This window comes from Lytechinus variegatus, chromosome 16 (genome assembly GCF_018143015.1).
Source record: "Lytechinus variegatus isolate NC3 chromosome 16, Lvar_3.0, whole genome shotgun sequence".
NCBI lineage: Eukaryota > Metazoa > Echinodermata > Echinoidea > Temnopleuroida > Toxopneustidae > Lytechinus > Lytechinus variegatus.
Genome location: NC_054755.1, coordinates 6,615,547 through 6,635,516, shown reverse-complemented (window position 1 = coordinate 6,635,516; position 19,970 = coordinate 6,615,547). Strand labels below are relative to the sequence as shown.

General features: G+C 34.7%; 2 protein-coding genes across 2 annotated transcripts; one reads left to right on the top strand and one right to left on the bottom strand.

Moving 5' to 3' along the window:
• Window positions 1-1,217: 1,217 nt before the first annotated feature.
• On the bottom strand, window positions 1,218-8,435 carry LOC121430127 (leucine zipper putative tumor suppressor 2 homolog). The gene is made up of 8 exons (XM_041627406.1): window positions 8,336-8,435; window positions 6,051-6,125; window positions 5,406-5,508; window positions 4,770-4,859; window positions 3,705-3,768; window positions 2,908-2,974; window positions 2,261-2,387; window positions 1,218-1,645 (listed from the first exon to the last, which is right to left on the bottom strand). The coding sequence occupies exons 1-8, from the start codon at window positions 8,394-8,396 to the stop codon at window positions 1,510-1,512; spliced, it is 723 nt and encodes a 240-aa protein (XP_041483340.1). The 5' UTR covers window positions 8,397-8,435; the 3' UTR covers window positions 1,218-1,509.
• A 9,675-nt stretch (window positions 8,436-18,110) lies between these two features.
• LOC121430204 lies at window positions 18,111-19,048 on the top strand. The gene is made up of 2 exons (XM_041627483.1): window positions 18,111-18,824; window positions 19,004-19,048. Exons 1-2 carry the CDS (start codon window positions 18,111-18,113, stop codon window positions 19,046-19,048), a joined length of 759 nt encoding a protein of 252 aa, XP_041483417.1.
• The last annotated feature ends 922 nt before the right edge of the window (window positions 19,049-19,970 follow it).

The following is a 19,970-nucleotide window of genomic DNA, read 5'->3' as shown; positions in this document are numbered from 1 at the left end:
CCTTTTGCGAAATCCTGGATCCGCCCCTGTCCCTGATGACCAGAGTCCTAGAACACAGAGCTTAACGATCGATTTAACCGATCATAGGGATGATTGTTAGGATTGATCTTTTCAAAACTCCAACCAATCATAAATTAGCCCCATGATCAATCACTAAGCCTCATAGAGCACCGAGAATGAAAACAATGTACAGAAATAAAAAATAATTCCCTTTGCAATAGTGTGCTGCATGGTTCTCCCATAGAAGTTGTTTTACTTGGGACTTACACTTTATAAATTCAAAATTAACCGACATTACAAAATCATCAATCCTTTGCATGCTGATGTTGCAATTTTGCACATTCGTACAATTAAAATCAACAATTTTAATGATAAATTTTGTCCCCTAACTTCAAATTAGATAAGCTAATAAAATGCAACAGTTCTTGGATAACATCTATATAACAATAAGTATAAATGGTGCAATATGGATAGCTTGAATTAAATAACATGGAAACAATCATTATTATCTCCCAAAAATTAATTCAGCGTGCAAAAACAGTAACTTTCTACATCGCCAATTCATTATGAGCTATATTCTCATTTTTGAAACTATGAAAGAGGGCAGAAGAAAACAATTCGATGAGTGAAAGCTGATTGAATTAGACTTTAGAAATTTTTTTTTTATGTTCCTCTGTATGAGTTGTAAAAATTTGTGAAAAAGGGATCTATTGTGATTTATAGATAACAATTGAACTGCTACTTTGAATTGGGACGTCATCACTACAATTGGGGAAAAAGGGGGTTAGGAAAATGAAATTGTAAATACTAATACACTACCCATGTAGCCTGTATTTCTAATATTCTAGAAACCACATAAAGTGCTCTACATTTCCTGTTTTTAAAAGTCAAGGATAATGATAAAATATGCATTCAGTGGAATGTTATAAGTTTTAGGCAGCTTACACTAAATATTCTCTCGATGGTTAAATATTTTCATAGTCCAGATTAAGTGAATCAATATAATTCCATATTTGTAGACATACAAAATATTCATATTCATTTCATCCCGAGAGTTTGTTGAAAAAATCATTTCCCCGAAAAGTGTTGAATGCTGGAAAAATAAATGTAGGTTAGCTGCTCGACCGAAGATAGCAATGGATGTCTTAATATGCAACCGCTGTTTCTAATGATGGTAGGTCTTTATGAAGTGATTTAACCAACTGACTGAATTTGAAATTACCATAGGCTTTCTACCTGGAACACTTGTTTAAAGTAGGTGAGGAGTTAAGCAGCTGCAAGTTCACAGCTCTGAATTGATGACTGCTGTCAGTGATGTTCGTGAACCATCAAATAAAAACAGGAGAAAATTCTTCAGACAAGCTTGAACGTGATAAGTGTTTGGGTGATGGACTCATGATCGTCCTTTCAAGGACACGATTTTTGGTAGTTCTTTATTTTACAGGGCAGGATTTTCAGAGATATAACAACTTTGAATAGTCCCTTTAAATTTGATTACAATGACATTCCTCATTCCTCTTGAGTGACTTCATGAGGTGGTTTCCACTGCCTAAGCTTCTCCAGAACGCTATCAACCTCCTCCTTTCTCTCCAACAGGCCTAGTCTGAAGTTCTCAATTCTCTCATTTTCAGCAGTCAACATGGACCTGCATGGAGAATTACAGAGAAAAAGAAGAATGGCATTCAATCATCTGGGTGGGATAACACAAAATTCATTTCTAGGCTCTTGCTCTTTCTTTTCTCTCTCAAGCTTTAACCACCACCCCCATCTCTCTTTATGTTGATAAATCTTATTCTCACCAGTCATCCCCTCCCTCTCTTCCTCCATCTCTCCCTCTGCTCCCGAGGGGGGGGGGTTGCCATCACAAGGTGGACTGGACCCCAGGCTTTTACACAAAAGCACGTAAATTGTTTTTTTTTTCATGGTTGGGCAATGTACATGCATACAGTTAAAGGATTAAAAAAAAAAATATATCAGGGAAAAAGATATACATTACAACCCAGGATATGCGAGTATACATATTCACCCTATCATCAAACTAGGGTAGGGGAACTGAAAAGTACTTAATTGGTATACAAGGTTGAATGATGATTACTTGTTTAAGGGTACATTTTGAAAGTTCATGTGCAAGCATTGTGTCCACCTTCTAATGACAGATCCCCCCCCCCTTTCCCCCGGCTTCTCTCCCTGGGTCCCTTCATTATCACGTTCATTTATTTACTTTTTTACATTAATGTCGATACTAGATACCAACACGTACATGACTTCTCTCTGCACATTTGCCAACAGTCCTTGCTCTTCCTGTTTTGCTTTGGTTTGTTTGAGTGACTCTTGCAATTCTGAAATGTGCTGTTTCTTCTTCTCACTTTCTGTCTTTACAGCTGCCACTTAAAGACAAAATTCAAGACAAAATTCAAGACAAAAGAAGTTTCAACATGCAATCCCTAAAGCAAATGCAATAGTGCCACTCGTCATTAAAATCAAATCAGAGCTGTCAACCTAATAGGACCATAATTCTACCATTTTCTCTGAAAAACCCTATTTCAAAGCAGAAAATCCTATTTTTCGCCACAGGTAGGGCTGGGCGAGGGGAAGTGCTATGCAATATTTTTTAAAGAACATGTAGGTGATGGAAAGAAGCAACTAAACTGAACATGGGTCCAATACAAACATTACAATTGAAGGAACTTGTGCAAATATTAGGTTGATTTCTGTAAAACATTGCTATCAAAACAGATATGAAAGTGATAAAATGAAATAACTGGCATCCAGATGGAAGAAATTTGTGATCCTGAGCCCACAACTTCATGAAAAATTAGAGATAATTGTTTTTTTCAACACTTATGAAGACAAAGTGGTTTACATGTAGATAAAGTACATTTTATCCTAATATTTTAAGATATTTACCTTCTTTATCAAGTTCTTGTGCCTTTTGTTTCATCAGCTCAATTTCATTCAAAAGAGACTCATCTGTCTGGAAAATCAAAAATATATTTTAATAAATAGATTTATAACAAAATTTTAAATCAGATTTTTGAAAGGATTAATTGGAATATGCAGAATTCTGTAACAGGATCATGTTCTATAATGGGTAATTAATAAAAATGTGAAGCTAAATTCATTCCAGCAAACCACCCCCCAAAAAGATTGATATTCTTGTCATGATATTGATGAAGTTAATCCGAGAATGTGGAGTGTCAGTTACAACTCAGAAAGTATAATTTTTCAGTGAAATACGCACAAATTGATTATTGTTTGGAATGATGATGATTCACATAAGTAAATGGATGTTAATCAATTCTTTGGCATGGATATTGAATTCATTAAACATGAGTCATCATTATCATGAATTCATTATACTGATAAAGGTAATAAACTGTAGCAGTCCATACTAGAAATTAATTGATTCAACAGAGTTAAATCTTGATTTACTAATAAGATTCACAATCTTTATCTTTTGACAGTCCATGTTACTCTGGTTATTATTACAAGTTTTATGAAACAGAATTAAGGAGTTATGTAGGTTACCATGTTTGTTGTAAATGCTATTATGATACCTTTAACAATTCACCTTTTAAAGTAAAGAAAAGGAGAGAGTGGGAGGAAAACTTAAATGTAAGGAATATCTTCTTAAATTAGAATTTATTCTATTTGTGTAAACAGTGTCATGTTCAAAGTAAAGAAAGCAAGGAGAACTAACTTACATAGAAATGTCTTGAGCGATGAAACTTGTCGGCCATTTGTGAAAGATGTTCTTCAAAGTCCTCTCTGCGAGACAAGAAAAAAAAAGCCATGATTTATATTCAATTGCTTAAACATTTTGATTAGCTTTCAAAGTTAAGAAATCAATTCATGTTTCAGGGAAAAGCTGAAAATCTGGCGAATTCAGGTTGGGGGAGGGGCACAGCCAGCCTGTGCCTCCCCCCTTTTGAGAGACACAATTAATATTTGTAGTGCAAAAATGCAGTTACAAAAGAAGTGTGCCCCCCCCCCCTTTGAAAGTGAAGACCTTTTTTTTTGCTTGTCAAATTTCTTCGTGGATGAAATCCCCCTAATTTTTGGTTAAAGCCTCCCTTTTTTTTGCTTTGTAAAATTTTTCCTTGGATAAATGCACCCTTAAAAAAACAAACTGGATCCACCCCTGGTCTGAGAAGTACATGAACTGCATGTAGACCAAGTAACCTTCTAAATTCACCAATATGAGATATGAAACTATCTACCCCTGATGTGGAACTACTACTATGACCTCTGGCATAAAATAATGATGAAGGCTCAAACTTATTATTGCTCTTTTAAAAATTCTCGCTACAGAGAAATGGGTTAGAGAAGGGGGAGGTTTGAGGGAATGAAAGGTGGAGGGGGGGGGGGTACGGGATAGCAGGGAGGAGAGGGAAAATGGGTAGAGAATTGAGGGGAATGTATCATTGGTGAACAGACCTCCAATCTTGATAAAAAATTATACATGAGTTTTCTACACCTTATTCATCTACACTCACTTTTGAAATACTACTACAAAACTTGACAAAATCTAAAGAATGCTTTTATGGGGAAGCTGTCATTGGTAGGCACTTGTCCAATCCTTGATTTCATGAATGGAATGATTTATACCAACAAATAAGATGAAAGGAGAAAATGGCTTGATATCAACAGAGAATGAAAGGACAAAATGACCAGCCACACCATACAGTATGTCAGCATAATTATATGCTGGCTTAAATGTCCAGTTGTGACAGCCCCCTTATTAAGTTGGTTAAAGCAAGATAAATTACATGTCTTTGGTGTGTTGTTCTTTGGTATCCTTTATTGCCTCTTCTATGTGCTGTACTTGTGCTTGAACCATGGTATTTGAATTCAGCTGACTGTATGTAAATTGATAAACAAATGTACAAGTTCATTTAGAAATCATAAAGTAAATGTAATGGGAAAAATACAGAGGAATATAAATTCACTTCACATCAGATGATTATAAAATCGGGTATAAAAAATGTAATAATTTCAATAATTCTGAAAATAACGATAGTGATTTTGAATTGATTATATCAAATCTATTTCCATGTTCAAGGGAAAATGCACAAACAGTAATACAAAGCTAAAATGATTCCCAATATTATAACAATAATAGTATGTACAGTAACTGTAGATGTAAAGGTAAATAATTATATTATGATGACAGTGATTTTGAATTGAATTGAATAAAATTTCCCACATTTATGAAAATAAACAATTATTTAGCAAAATGACTGTCAAAAATGGCAAAGCATATACAGCATCACAGGTGATAAACTACATAATCTATAATATTGCACACAATGAACAGATTAAGTTCAATTCATTTGTCTTTTGTTTAAAACAAGTCTGTAATATTGATAACAATCCAGCATGATTCATTATTTTTCTCTTCTTACCCGTCCAATTCAGTCTGAGATTGTAGAACTTTATGTTGTGCTATCTTCAAGGTCTCGTTTAACTTTGAGATTTTCTCTTCCAACTGGTTATGCCTTGCAGCAGCTTTATCAGTCATAAAGGAGACAAGAAAAATTTATGATACTTCCAAAATAAGTAAGATATCATTCTTTTCCCATTATACATATTTGAACTGTACAATATTGAATTTAAAAAAAACTCAAACCTTATGAGAATTTTTTATTTTGCTTCTCATGATTACTTTATTTTATACACTGACTTCATTTATTTCCTCATGGGTATTATGACTTTATGATCAATGCTTTAAGATGTACTTTATATTTTATACACCAAATGACAGGCATGATCAAACAATTCCAATTAAGTGTCCTATGTTTGAAACTATATCATGATGCATTCAGTCAACCCTTCACTTGTTTATGCATTATCATTTTAATCTATGTGTTGCTCTAGGAAGTAGGATTGTTTTTTGTGTATTAACTTAATTCACTACACAACTATCACAGATCTAGTAATATTTCTTTCCTTCAAATAAATTGTGACTGCAAGATATCCTCAATTTTGGCAGTGCTGATTTCCAGGCTTAATATAAACTGAGATTTTGAAGTAACACAAAAAATACTCACAGCTCTCAAATTTTTTGGTCAAGGCTTTCCGTTTGCTCCTCACCTCCCGCAGTTTCTGTTCATTCCTTGCTTTCTCTAATCCAGAAAGAGAAAAGAGTTTGAGAGTGTTAACATTCATACAATCAAGTCACTCATGAAATTTATTGCAATTTCATCATTTACGTATGGTGTGCCTGGTATCCCATATTACGGTATGTCAGCACATAAAGTATTTCATGAAGGTATCTGCATGAATGATTCTATCAAAGAAGACTTGCAACCGTAACATTTCCATCTGCAGTAAAGAAGACAGATATTCATTAAAAACTCGGAGTCAACCGGGGAATCGTGCTAAATTTTAGGCATTTCTCACAAATCCAGAGGGTTTAATACATCCCCCTTCCAAGAAAATCCAGGAAGTGTGTGTGTGAATGATTCCAAAGTAAGGGCACTTTTTTCACTCTTATTTGACAGGCAGCATTTGTTAAAGTGCATATATTTTGCTTATATTTGAATATTTTGACACATTTATTCCTAAAAACAAAAGAACCAATACCAAGCGAACTTGTGGAATATTAAAGAATTCATCTTTAATCTTCAGTTTATGACACTCAGCCTCAGTTATCTACTATTGTAAGGTTTAATAGTACATGAGTCTACATGTAAGGAGATCCAACTGTGTCTGGACTGTAGTAGATTCTAGAAGTAGTCTGTACTACTGGGAACGAGCAAACAGATTTTAGCTAATTTTAAATCAGGGCCAGGCCTCGACCTCGGCCAGACCTCACTTCTCAGGCTCAGATGCCTAGTAGCCTAGACTGCTGGCAGCCATCTGTTTTGAGGAGCTTTTTTTAACATTTTAATTTTTTAAAAAATTTCTCCTCGTACACAGACGGCTCACTATCGTGCAGCCACCACCACTACACTAGGAGGGGGGGAGGGGTAAAAATGCAAAATCCACCCAACAGGGCTCATTGATTTTTGTCTTTATTTCATAAAAATATTTATTTCATAAAGATCATTATTCCGTTTTGGCCTGGAAATGCACCAAAACAGAGAAAAATAAACTTAAAAGGGGAAAAAACAGTAACTTATACCCTTTTCATAAACCTATCCTCCAATTAGCCGCCTAAGAGTAATGCGGATAATTCAATAAAAATTGCGTTCATAAACTCCGAAAATAAGCATTATTTTTACGAGCGCCCGTCCTGAAAAAGGCGGATAATCGCCATGACAACTGGACACACCCCCTCTGATGCGGTTGTGTTGGAAAAGGGTGACCTTGTGACCGCACCATGGCAATTATCCGCATTATTTGGAAATGCGTTCATAAACTCAAAATCTTATCCCGATGCCGCTATTATGCGGATAATAGCAGCATCAGAGTAATGCGGATAACTCTTGTCCTCCTCCAATTTTACGACCAAATTATGCTGCTATTAGCCGCCTAATTCATAGTAATTGGGTTTATGAAAGGGGTATTACTTCAGCTGTCGCGCAAATTCACTTCCATTTTCATACATAAACATGGCCATTGAGTTCCTGTACAGATCGAGCTACAACTTCGGTCTCTGTATTTACCCATACTCACAGGACCAGGGTAGATTATGGTCAAAATATCTAGCAATATAAATTGTGAAAACAGAAATTATGTGCTTACCACGATTATATGGATGAAGTTCTATCAATCATGTGGCAGCATCTTGACATCGAGGCAGAGACTGGAACCTCAAAAAAAAACCCCAAAAAGTTCTGTCGTGATACCTCTCCTAATTCTTTCAAAATTCATTACAAAATGGCCGATCGAGACTGGGGTAGAAGGAGAGAACTTTTGTTTGAGGTACGGTATCTGTGCCTCGATATTAAGGATACTGCCACACACAGCCCACAATCATATCATTCATAATACTATATAGGCCTAGGCCTAGACCTTCTTGTTCTGACTTCATCCGTCATAAATAATCGTGGTAAGTGCATAATTTCCATTTTCACAATTTATTTTGCTAGATATTTTGACCATTATCTACCCTAGTCCCGCGAGTATGGGTAAATACACGGTCGTTTCCTGGGTTAAATCAAAATCAAATGCAGTCTCACAGCCACAGCCCAGGTCATCAATATGACTGAGCCACAACCGATGGACAAGCCGCCCCGCCGGCCGGGCTGGGACAGGGAGATGAGGTCGAGGAGTCAACGTAACCCTCTCGTCTACCGGTACTTCACAATCTAACAAAGATATCAAATTTAAAAAAATAAAACCACGAGATACAGACAATAAATTTCTTAAAATAATATACATTAATTACCTTGTTGAAGCTCATTGATGCTTTTAGTAAGAACCTCCATATGAAATGCATTTCCGGCCATTCTTCATCACTCTCTCCAAGTCCCACTTTCTTTTCACCATTACGGTATGTTATGTCTATCGATCATAAATATCGTCCAGATGGCCATCGATCGTAATACATGCGCGATATTATGTGCAAATCAAATCAATCAAGCCTCAGGGGAGGAGTGGCGATGGGGGCAAGCCGCAAGTATAGTATCCCATAATTAGTAACCATCTGGAATAAAATTATTGGAAATGGTTTTTTGACTGATTTGAGTAGGTACGGGTGTCAACATTTACCAAAAAAAAGTTAGGAAGAATACGGGTTGGGGAAAGTGCTTTTTTTCAAGGTCAAAGGTCAATGACCTTTTTAAATATACTGTATCATGGCATCTCCCAGCTAAAATATTATAGGTTGGTGATCATGGTGTCAAAATGCACAGATTCTTACAAGAAGATCAAATAAAATCAAATCAAGTACCTACAATGCTCATTCACCGATGAAATTCAAGGTCAAAGCCTTTCAAAGGTCAATGACCTTTTTTTACTTTATATACCATTTACGGTATAATGGTATCTCTGAGATGAAGAGGCACAGGTTGGTGATCTTGGTGTCAAAATGCAGAGGTTCTTACAGGAAGATCAAATAAAATTAAATTAAGTCCCCAGAATGCACATTAACCAAAAATATTCAAGGTCAAAGCCTTTCAAAGGTCATTGACCTTTTTTTATAAATTCTATACCATATACGGTATAATGGTATCTCTGAGATGAAAAGACGCAGGTTGGTGATCTTGGTGTCAAAATGCACAGATTCTTACATGAAGATCAAATCAAGTACCTACAATGCTCATTCACCAATGAAATTCAAGGCCAAAGCCTTTCAAAGGTCAATGACCCTTTTTATTATACGGTACAATGGTATCTCTGAGATGAAAAGGCGCAGGTTGGTGATCTTGGTGTCAAAATGAAGATTCTTACAAAAAGATCAAATGAAATAAAATAAAGTACCTAGAGTGCACATTTACCAATGAAATTCAAGGTCAAAGCCATTCAAAGGTCAATGACCTGTTTACATTATATACGGTATAATGGTATCTCTGAGATGAAAAATCGCAGGTTGGTGATCTTGGTGTCAAAATGCAGAGGTTCTTACAGGAAGATCAAATGAAATAAAATTAAGTACCCAGAATGCATATTAATCCATTAGGTTCAAGGTCAAAGGTCAATGACCTATTTCCCTAGGCTATAATGGTATCTCTGAAATAAAATGCTGCATGTTGGTGATTTTGGTGTCAAAAAGCAATTTTTGCAAGAAGATGAAAAGGCACAAAATCATAAAGAATAACCCTTCACCTTTGATATCCAAAGTCAAAGGTCAGAAGTTAATAAATATTTATACATCCATGCATGATCCCCCCCAAAAAAGTAATTCATTATATTCACATTTTATTTCTGAATTATAGAAAGAAATAAACCTATTTGTAATGAAAACTTGGATATTCAATAATTTCACTCTGAAATTAGGATAAATAATGGCCATGGAAAATATATTTAGGGGTTAGAACTTAGAAGTCAATCAATAACTTCAGGGAATTTAAGTAAATAGGTCGATAACTTGATTGCGGCATGTAGTTTTATAGTGATTCTGATGGGAAAAGACTGACCTGTGTGGAAAATGAACACAAATTCAATAGTTGATTCCTTGACCAATGATGACGTCAAAATACAAGTTCGAGGTGAAATCGAGATCAAATAGCACTTTTTAATATATATTGTAGTAATGCATTGCCAAAAGTGTAAAAAAATCATGTATGATATAATTTAAAATGGTAAGTTGTCTAAAGTTGCAGCATTTACATATGAATTTTATGAATTAATCAAGGTACTAATTTCTCTGTAGCAATAGGTCACTAACCTCAAATGCTACAATCAATACTATAAACTATAACTTAATCTGTAAATGGAAAGGATAGGCCTAACTCTAATGGCAAGCATCATCCAAGAACATTTTCATATAGCCAGGGACAATGATGAAGAATTAAAAAAGGACAATCATTAGAGCTGCAGCTTTTGTCATAGTAAACGAAGTTAAGTGTCTCAACTTCAGCAAAGAGTAATGAAACTCTTGAAAACCTAACATTTTCAGGACTTTGATCTGGCCCATTCAATGAAAGCCTAATAATGTTCTGTCAAGGGATATCAGATCAGGGTCTATATTATTACTGATATGTTGCATAGCTTGATTCTCAAGAACTGGACGTGGTGCTGTAGGAGTATTGTTAGGTCGATGGATGTATACTTTTACGCTATTATCTCCTTTTTTTGGAATTTCATTATCATATGCCTGATTTGTGCATGATAACACTCAGTTATTCTGAACCAAATATATGATCCTTGTACAAACTGATACCTAGCAGAAATAGCAACATGAGTGACGTACAGTAGAGAGCAGATATGAAGTTTTGTCCTGCAGCATTAGCGTCTCAAGAGATTCTGGCAGTTCCCAATGAGAGGTAATTAATGATAATATGGGAATTCATCTTTGTTGAAGTTGAGGTACATGCAGCTCTAATGATGGCCTTCACTTCATCATCATCCCTCTACTGTTTGGAAATGCTCTCAGATGCTGCTAGCTGTGACATGAGAGTTAGACCTATCCTACCCATTTTCAAAAGATTAAGCTAATAGTTAATAGTATTTATTACAGCATTGAGGTGAGTGGCCTATCGCTGGAAAGAAAAGACCCAACAACATTGATTTATATATTATGATGCATTAAATGCTGCTACTTAAAATAAAAATCATACACACACACACACATATATATTTTTTTCATCTGATCTTGGAGTTCAAGGGTGAAAGTTTATTCTTTATATTTATTTTGGTGTTGTTTAACCTTTTTTGTAAAAATCTTTGCATTTTGGCACCAAGATCACTAACCTGCCTTGTTTTATCTCAGAGATACCATTATTATTATCTAATGTCAAAAAGGACATTGACCTTTGTCTTGAATTTTAAGGGTGAATGTGCCTTGTCGATACTTAATTTCATTTTATTTAATCTTCCTGTAGAGAATCTGTGTATTCTGACACCAAGAACACCAACCTGCGCTGTTTTATCTTTGAGATACCATTATATAATATGGCATATAATGTATAAAAGGTCATTGACCTTTGGCTTTAAATCTTATGGGTGAATGTGCATTCTATGTCCTTAATTTTATTTTATTTGATCTTCTGATCAGAATCTGTGCATTTTGACACCATGATCACCAACCTTTGCCTTTTCATCTCAGAGATACCATTATACAGCATGATATATATATATATATATATAATGTTAAAAGGTCATTGACCTTTTGAAAGCTTTGACCTTGAATTTTATTGGTGAATGTCCATTCTAGGTACTCACATTTATTCTATTTTATCTTCTTGTAAGAATCTGTACATTTCGACACCATGATCACCAGTCTGTACCTTATCATCTCAGAGATACCATTATACAGTACAGGTATATAATGTAAAAAAGGTCATTGACCTTTGAAAGGCTTTGACCTTGAATTTTATCGGTGAATGTGCATGCTAGGTACTTAATTTTATTTTATTTTATATTCTGGTAAAAATTTGTGCATTTTGACACCATTATCACCAACCTGCGCCTTTCCATCTCAGAGATACCATTATACAGTATATATGAAAAGGTCATTGACCTTTGACCTTGAAAAAAACCACTTTCCCCAACCCGTATTCTTCCTAACTTTTTTTTGGTAAGTGTTGACACCCATACCTACTCAAATCAGTTAGAAAACCATTTCCAATAATTTTATTCCAGATTGGCTCTTTTGAGGTCTAATTTAGGGATACTAGTAGTCTAGTTAAATGGGGAATTGCAAGGGCGGGAATCGCATGGGGACAGGGGGACGCGTCCTCCCCTGCATTTGATCTCCATACCAAAATAGTAGGGGTGCATGATATCGAATGTCCCCCTTTGGTCTTTTATGATGGAGAAACAAAATCATTCACAATCGAAATAATACATGTATTTTTTACTAAATGACCTTACATTTTGGGTGATAACCCTTTTTTTGTGCTTGTCGAAGTTTCTAGCCCCTGGCCCCTACCTTTGGGGGCAAATTTCCGCCCATGGGGAGGGTTCAAAAGAGGAAAGATGAATAAAGTAAGAGGAAGAAAGAATTTAGTTTTGAAATTGAAAAAAAAAAAATTGAGAGGTCTGAGCAGTGCAACTCTTAAAAATATCTCCACATTTCGTATGAAATCACATAAGGGTTGCCTTGCCCTCTCTCCATATCAAAATATCCCAGAATATAGAGCTACATTTCAAGTGAATGTTACAAGCCAAATGATATCTTAATCAGACAGTATTAATTTATTTTCTTTATTCTTCAGAAAATATAAAAACACTATTCCATTTTCTATGTTTACCCGTGAAACAAAACTATTTTATGTGCCACGTACAGAAGGGGGGGAGGGGGGTTGGAGGTGCATGTCCCCAAAAAAATCACGTCCAAGAAAATGAAATAGAGAAGGTTGAAAAATTACGCCCCAATATCATTTTCTGAATAGGCCTGTCATGTAAAATCTGATAACAACGTTTGATTCTTGTAATGAAAATATAAAAGTTTGCACTCGTTTGCTTCTATCTCTGGCAATGTTATAAAATAAATTTGCCCGACACCTCATATCTGACCCCTCAATGGGGGGGGGACGTCCGCCACTTTTTTATGTATGAAGAAAGATGGCCCAGATAAGAAGCAATACCCGTCGTCGATATATAAAAAAGGTAACTTTTTATACATCATTCTGTTTTTATCATTACAAATTGAAGTAAATCACAAAATTTACAAAATTAGGTGATTGTAAATCATATTCTCTTCTGAATTACTTACATTCTGGCTGTGATTTCTAACATGTCTGACGAAATTATGCTTAATTTAATGATAGTACTTAATCATTCTCTGCCACCCTTTTCGTGGATGCCTCACAGTAATTCTTGTAATGAAAATATAAGTTTGCACTTGCTTGCTTCTCTCTCTGGCAATGTTATAAATTAAATTTGCCCGACACCTCATATCTGGCCCCTCAAAGGGGGGGGGGGGCGGGGTTCTCAGTACGCCACTTTTTTATGTATGAAGAAAGATGGCCCAGATCCAGATATGAAGCAATACCCGTCGTCGATATCAATAAAAAAAGGTAACTTTTTTTTATATCATTCTGTTTTTATCATAACAAATTGAAGTAAATCACAAAATTTACAAAATTAGGTGATTGTAAATCACATTCTCTCCTGAATTACTTACATTCTGGCTGTGATTTCTAACATATCTAACGAAATTATGCTTAATTTAATGATAGTACTTAATCAATCTCTGCCACCCTTTTCATGGATGCCTCACAGTAATGCTAATTCCAAGAAGAGCATGAAGAAGTGCTTATTTCATTTCATATGAAAGGTTGTGTCCAGTTTACCCTTTGTTTTGCGAAACAGTTATAACAACATTCTAGAATGGTTGGGTAAACTGGACCAGAAATTTCGGGAATTTAAGTGGCCTTTTTCTCGAATGATCGGGTAAACGCGATAACCCGATGTAATGGCACAAGCCCTACTCTACGCATAGACTTTCTGAGAATTATTGCAACTGACTGAAAGGAAGTGATCAGCCGCTCACCCAAAGTCCAAAACACCCACACCCTCAGAAAGACTATGCCCCAATCCTCTTATCTTACAAATATTATCATACTCAGTTAATATTAATCATGAACTTCAAAATCAAGCATGTTCATGTGTTGTGTTTATAATGATAACAAAGTCACTTTGCGATGTAATTCAAGCGCGCAAACAATATATCCCCAAAATAAATAAGATTAAACAAAAGATATTGCATGTAAATAATGGAGTGTTTAATTATTACATTAGTACGTGCCTTGAAAGCATTATGGCTTATAAACCTATTTTCGAAATCCATCATGTTTTGAATTCAGATGGATAAGAGAGCAGAAAAACAAAACGGGTATACAAAGGGAGATGTAGAAGAAGAAGTGAGCTCTCAGAAATGTTTATATTGTCTTGGTATTATTTTGTTTTCTATACATAAACAGCAACCAGACCTAAGGATATCGGAATCGTCTTAACCTAAAAAAATGGATGGCCATGATGATGACCCCTTCTGGCGTTTAACACCATTAATCTCACGGATATAATGTTTGACAAAATTGTCTATTAATGAATGTATTAATCTATCAATTAATTAATCAATCAATCAATTCATTCATTCATATATCTATTTACCTGTTTGTTTGATTTTTATCTGTTTATTTATTGTTTTATTCTTGCAACAACCATTGCTGTTATCATTGCATTGTTTAAATTACTTTTTCTTAATTTTTTCAAGTTTCGCACCCGCTTTACTCTGATATTTTGTAGATTACGACGTTTTAAGCACGTCTTCCGTCCGTCATAGTATATAGTTGTTTAATCATGTATTGAACTAGGTTTAGGGAATTTTCATACAGGCTTTGCCTTTCATAGCAAGTCCATGTTCGATATTCTATTTATAGCCAAAATTAATTGCAGTTCACTATAGTTTTTGTTTAAGTTCATCTTCAATATTTTGTTATGAAATAACCATCGAAATTTCTGTGTTATTTTGAATACGTATTGCAGGGGCCGCGGAACCGGGGGGGGGGGGGGCTGGAGGGGCTTCAGCCCCCCCACTTTTTTCCAAAACCGTGTACAAAAACGCAAAAATGACCATACAATTGTGATTTTTAGCATGTTCAGCCCCCCCCACTTTTGGCTCAGCCCCCCCCCCCCACTTTGAAAACCGTTCCGCGGCCCCTGTTAAATTGTTACTTCGATTATATTTTGTTGAACGGAAATGAAAAAAAAATCTAAATCTGAAAATTGCACATCTTTGAGAACACAATTTTAAGACAGAGCACTGAACATTACTTTTTTGATACAATGTTAAAATATTTTGACCTTTACATAAGCTTTGACAAAGAAATGACTTACTTGCCAATTATCATAGAGTTAAAAGCATTTTGTAGATACTTTTCACTAAGTCACGTCGTGTCTGTCAGTAATACAGTCAACACTCAAACAGCACTGATGATGTAATTTAATGTCACGTTTAAAAATGGTATCAAGGTTCACATTTTGTCGAATGACTAATTTAATCAACTATCATCGGTTCCAGCATTTACATTTGAGTCTCAGACAGGTTTCGATCTTCACAATTTTCTTCATCTGTAACTATGTATTTGGATAACTTGAACTTGAAACTTAGATTTATTTATATTTCTTAAAAGGAACAAGAGACCATCCATAGAACCGACGACTATAATTTGCATCGTTTCTGTGATAACTGTGAATTTTGTGTTAAAGGGCATTCACAACAGCCAGCATTGCACAATATTTTTTTTCACTGCCATTGATAGACCATTATAAACGATGACAGAGTAAGTACAGCTCAATTCTTGATTTATCCTTATATAATCGTTATCTCTTGATCAAGGAAGGATAACGTTTCTTTTTCATTTAACCACAAAGCTTTAAGCCCGGGTAAGAAATATATCCTAATTCACTGTGAATGAATGAATATTTTTTTTTCTCATTTTCAAAGCAAGCCTGTATGAGAATTGCAAAAGAGCAAAAAAAAAAGGCTCTCCAAAAAATCTTGCTTCAGTAATTATTTGTTGTGAATCAAACAATACATTTTGGCTTAAACCACCATTATTCAGATGGAATTTCATTTTTTTCACCCCAGTTAGTATATAGTAGCTTTAATCTTTAGAGTCACAATGTGTATGATAGAATGGCAACCATGATTTTGGTAAATTTGCCATGCGTCCGGTGTTGTAAATAAGGATTTTTGCAATAAAAATCCACCATTCTCTAAAACAAAATGATACACAGGTTGGTTCGTGTATCGGTATAGGACTAGAGAGGATACGGTATGGAAACTAGTCTATAAACCCACTCGGCGCGCCTCATGGATTTATTGCAGTTTCACAGTTATCTCAAAACCTACCAATGTATTTACATCTGTGCATCATTTTGTATAATTTCATTTTAGATGTGAATTATACAGTGCGTATCAAAAAAAGTTTACACTAAGAAAAAATCCTGTAAAATTAGACATTTGTAATATTCTGAAGATATTTCCACATTTCAACATTGGTACATATCCATTTTAGCAAATGACGATATAACTGTCGAAAAATATTTGCGCTTGAGTGAGCACCACTTACTTTTGAAAAGTTAGTGAAAATGATTTGCGCAGAACTTTGAAATAGTTATGCGAATTAAAGTAGGCCATAATCATGAAGAACTTGTGGAATTTACCTAGTAAAAGTGATTTGAAGATATCTTTTACCTTTTTAAAAACTTATTTCCTTGCCCAAATATTTGGAAGAGTGCATTGCGCCCCACCCCACTCCCCCAAACACGGAGGCCATCGTGACGTTATTTGCTTTACACTGAGCTGTGTGATTTACATTAAATGGCTTTGGCTTGATTTTCAATTTGTTAATCATTGTCAAGCTTGGAAAAAGTGTGGAGTATAACAAGTATTATTTGAAAAATGAAATGTAAACCCACTTTAAATGAAAAAACTTAGTGAAAAATGCTGGAGATGTCTGATATAAAATATTTGTTCAGATTCAGTTATGTCCTCAGATCCAGCTGGCACAAAAATTGTAAAGGTCGTGCTTACTAAGTGTTGAAATTTCAATATGGGTGGCAAAATTGTTACAAAATGCTTAAATATATCCGTTTTATTTCAATGGACTAAAAGTGCAAGGAAAATGAATGAGAAATTATTCACAGGGTAAGTTTGATTTTACCCTTTCCCCTTGGCTCAGCGTGAAAACAAGCATTTCTGCGCAGATTTCTGCGAGCTTTACAAAGTTGGGCAGTGCTCACTCAAGTGTAAGATTCTGTCAAACCTTTTACTTTCATTGGATAGATGAGACCCAAACCCAATATAGTATGTGAAAAAACTTCACACATGTTATATATTTTTTTAATTCCCAGGGTTTTTCCAAAGTGTAAAATTTTTTTGATGCGCACTGTACAAGGTAAATAAATCATTTGTCAGTCAAACTTTTCTGATTTCATACAAGCGTATATACTTTAAAAATTGATAAGCTAGGACTGGATATATCTTATCAAGAGACATTGGTTTCACCTTCACCATAAATGCAACAGTAATTTTTGCTCAGAATTATACTTTATAAGAATTTTTCTTAAAAACACTTTTATTCAAGGATTATCTGCCACTGTCTGCACGGATCTTCTAGCACTGGTAAGTTTTGATCTGAATTGAAGCATCCAATAACCAGGACGAATCTAAAGCTGATAGAAGTGCACAGTCAAGAAGAAACTCAAGTTAACCAGACATCGATCTTTAGGAAAGGAACTTAATTCTCATACAAGGCTACTCTGAAAAAAAGTGACTCCACTACCTGAATACCTGTGATTAGTTGCAACCGGTTGGAGCACGGGTCGTTTGATCTTCATATTTTGGAGGTTATCATAAGAACTTCAAAACTGTTACACTACCATTTAAATTCTTTTGTGTGTAAACCACTGTAATTGAATTTGTTACATGTTATACCAAGCCTACATTTCGGTAATTTAAATTCTACATGTACATCAAAATTGTGTGATTTAATCAAAGATTACAATTTTTATCTTTAATCTGAATTGCTGCATTTGCAACTGACACCATGACAAAATTAATTACTTTGATATTTTGTCTCATTGTTAATGCGTATGAGGCTAAGGGAATATCCTTAATGCAAGGTCAAGAAGCCAACTTGATTTTCCCATATCCATGTAATAGTACAGAAGTTACGTTACAACAATCAAACAGACGGCCATTTTACAGATCAACAGAAGGGCCATCTCTGTCTTTGCCTGCAAATCAGGCTCAGCGATTTCAGGTTAAGAATCTGATTGTCAATGGGAGCTGCTCTCTAGATCTTACCATAAATGAGCTCATGAGAGACGATCAAGGAACATATGTTTTGTTTGTCTACAAGGATGGGGACATACTAGGTGATGGTATACAAAGAATTTTCCTAGAGGTAAACTGCCCTCCTAAAAAGGCATGTTGTGTTGTGGACGAATATTATAGTAGAGGATGGGTAACAATAGACTGTACAGCCGATGCTGAAAGTCTTCCAGGAAAGATTGAATGCTATCAAAATGGTTTATCAATGCCTCATTTAACAGACCCTGCTGTGAGAGGCTCTTTATTGAAACAGAATATTATCATCAGGGAATCACAGCCGGCATTTTGTTGCTATTTTGCTTTGAATGCAAATAAATCAAGCTGTGAATGTGATGATACTGTCTTGTTTCAAAATGAATATCATGGACAAGATTCCTGTCCGAACATACCAATTACAACACAAATATCAACAGATCATACAAACATGGTATGGCTTATAACCTCTATGAACGCTACAGACTACCTCTTATCAACATCCACTTATCCAATAGAAATTTCTATACATGAACGAAAATTAACAGGCCTAATCATACTTTATGCCATTGCATCAGTTTTGATCATATCATTAATATCTGTAATTATCCGTTGTGCCTGTACATATATCAGAATCTCAAGAATAGCAAGGTTGTATCAGAACATCCATCTACATAAAAAAAAGATCGAAAGTGATGCTGAAGAATATACGACTATAACATTTACATAAATCAATGAAAAGCGAAAACATTAATTTTGATAAATTGAAAATGAAGATTTGATAGTGATGCTCAAAAATATATTGAATTAAATTCAAAACAGGTGTGCCCTATTGCAACAAGGACCTCAAGAAATTTGCAGACATCCTTGATAAAATGGAAACATTCGATCAAGTAAAAATGGATATATTGTCAGGACAGTATGAGGAAATATGAAATATAATCTCCTGATTGATTCATTCAAAAATGAAATCTGATCTAGTAAATGCATCTCAAATAAGATTGGTACTGTATGTAAATGTCAGCATACTTTTACTATTATTACTTATATTTACACATTCAATTAGTTCTTATTTTCTACAAAATTAATAATGCTTTCGAACACGTTAAACATCACAGCTGCAAAATTCTTTACAACATTTTGTACGATTTTGTACGATTTACAACATTTTGTACGATTTTTGTATATAGTTGTATATATAGTTTGTTTATAATTAGTATTGAAACTAAGTTTAGGGGCTTGCCTTCTCTAAAAAACTTTTGCTATTCTTGGCAAGTCCCTCCGTTCATTTCTTGTTTCTTTTCATTGATAAAATTACTGCAACAAATTGTAGTTTTGTTTAATTTATATTCAACATTTGTTACGAAATTTCTGTCTGTATTATATTGAATATGTATTGTTACTTTGATTGTATTTTTAAAAAAATGTTGAACGGAAATAAATAAATCTGAATCTAAATATACAGAATTTATGCTGAGTAATCAAAAACATATGGACATGATTTAGAAATGAAATCATAACAAGCATTACATAGTACACTAATCCCGAATTAAAACTTATCATTTCTAATTATGTAAAAAAAAACTAATACTGTATTTTG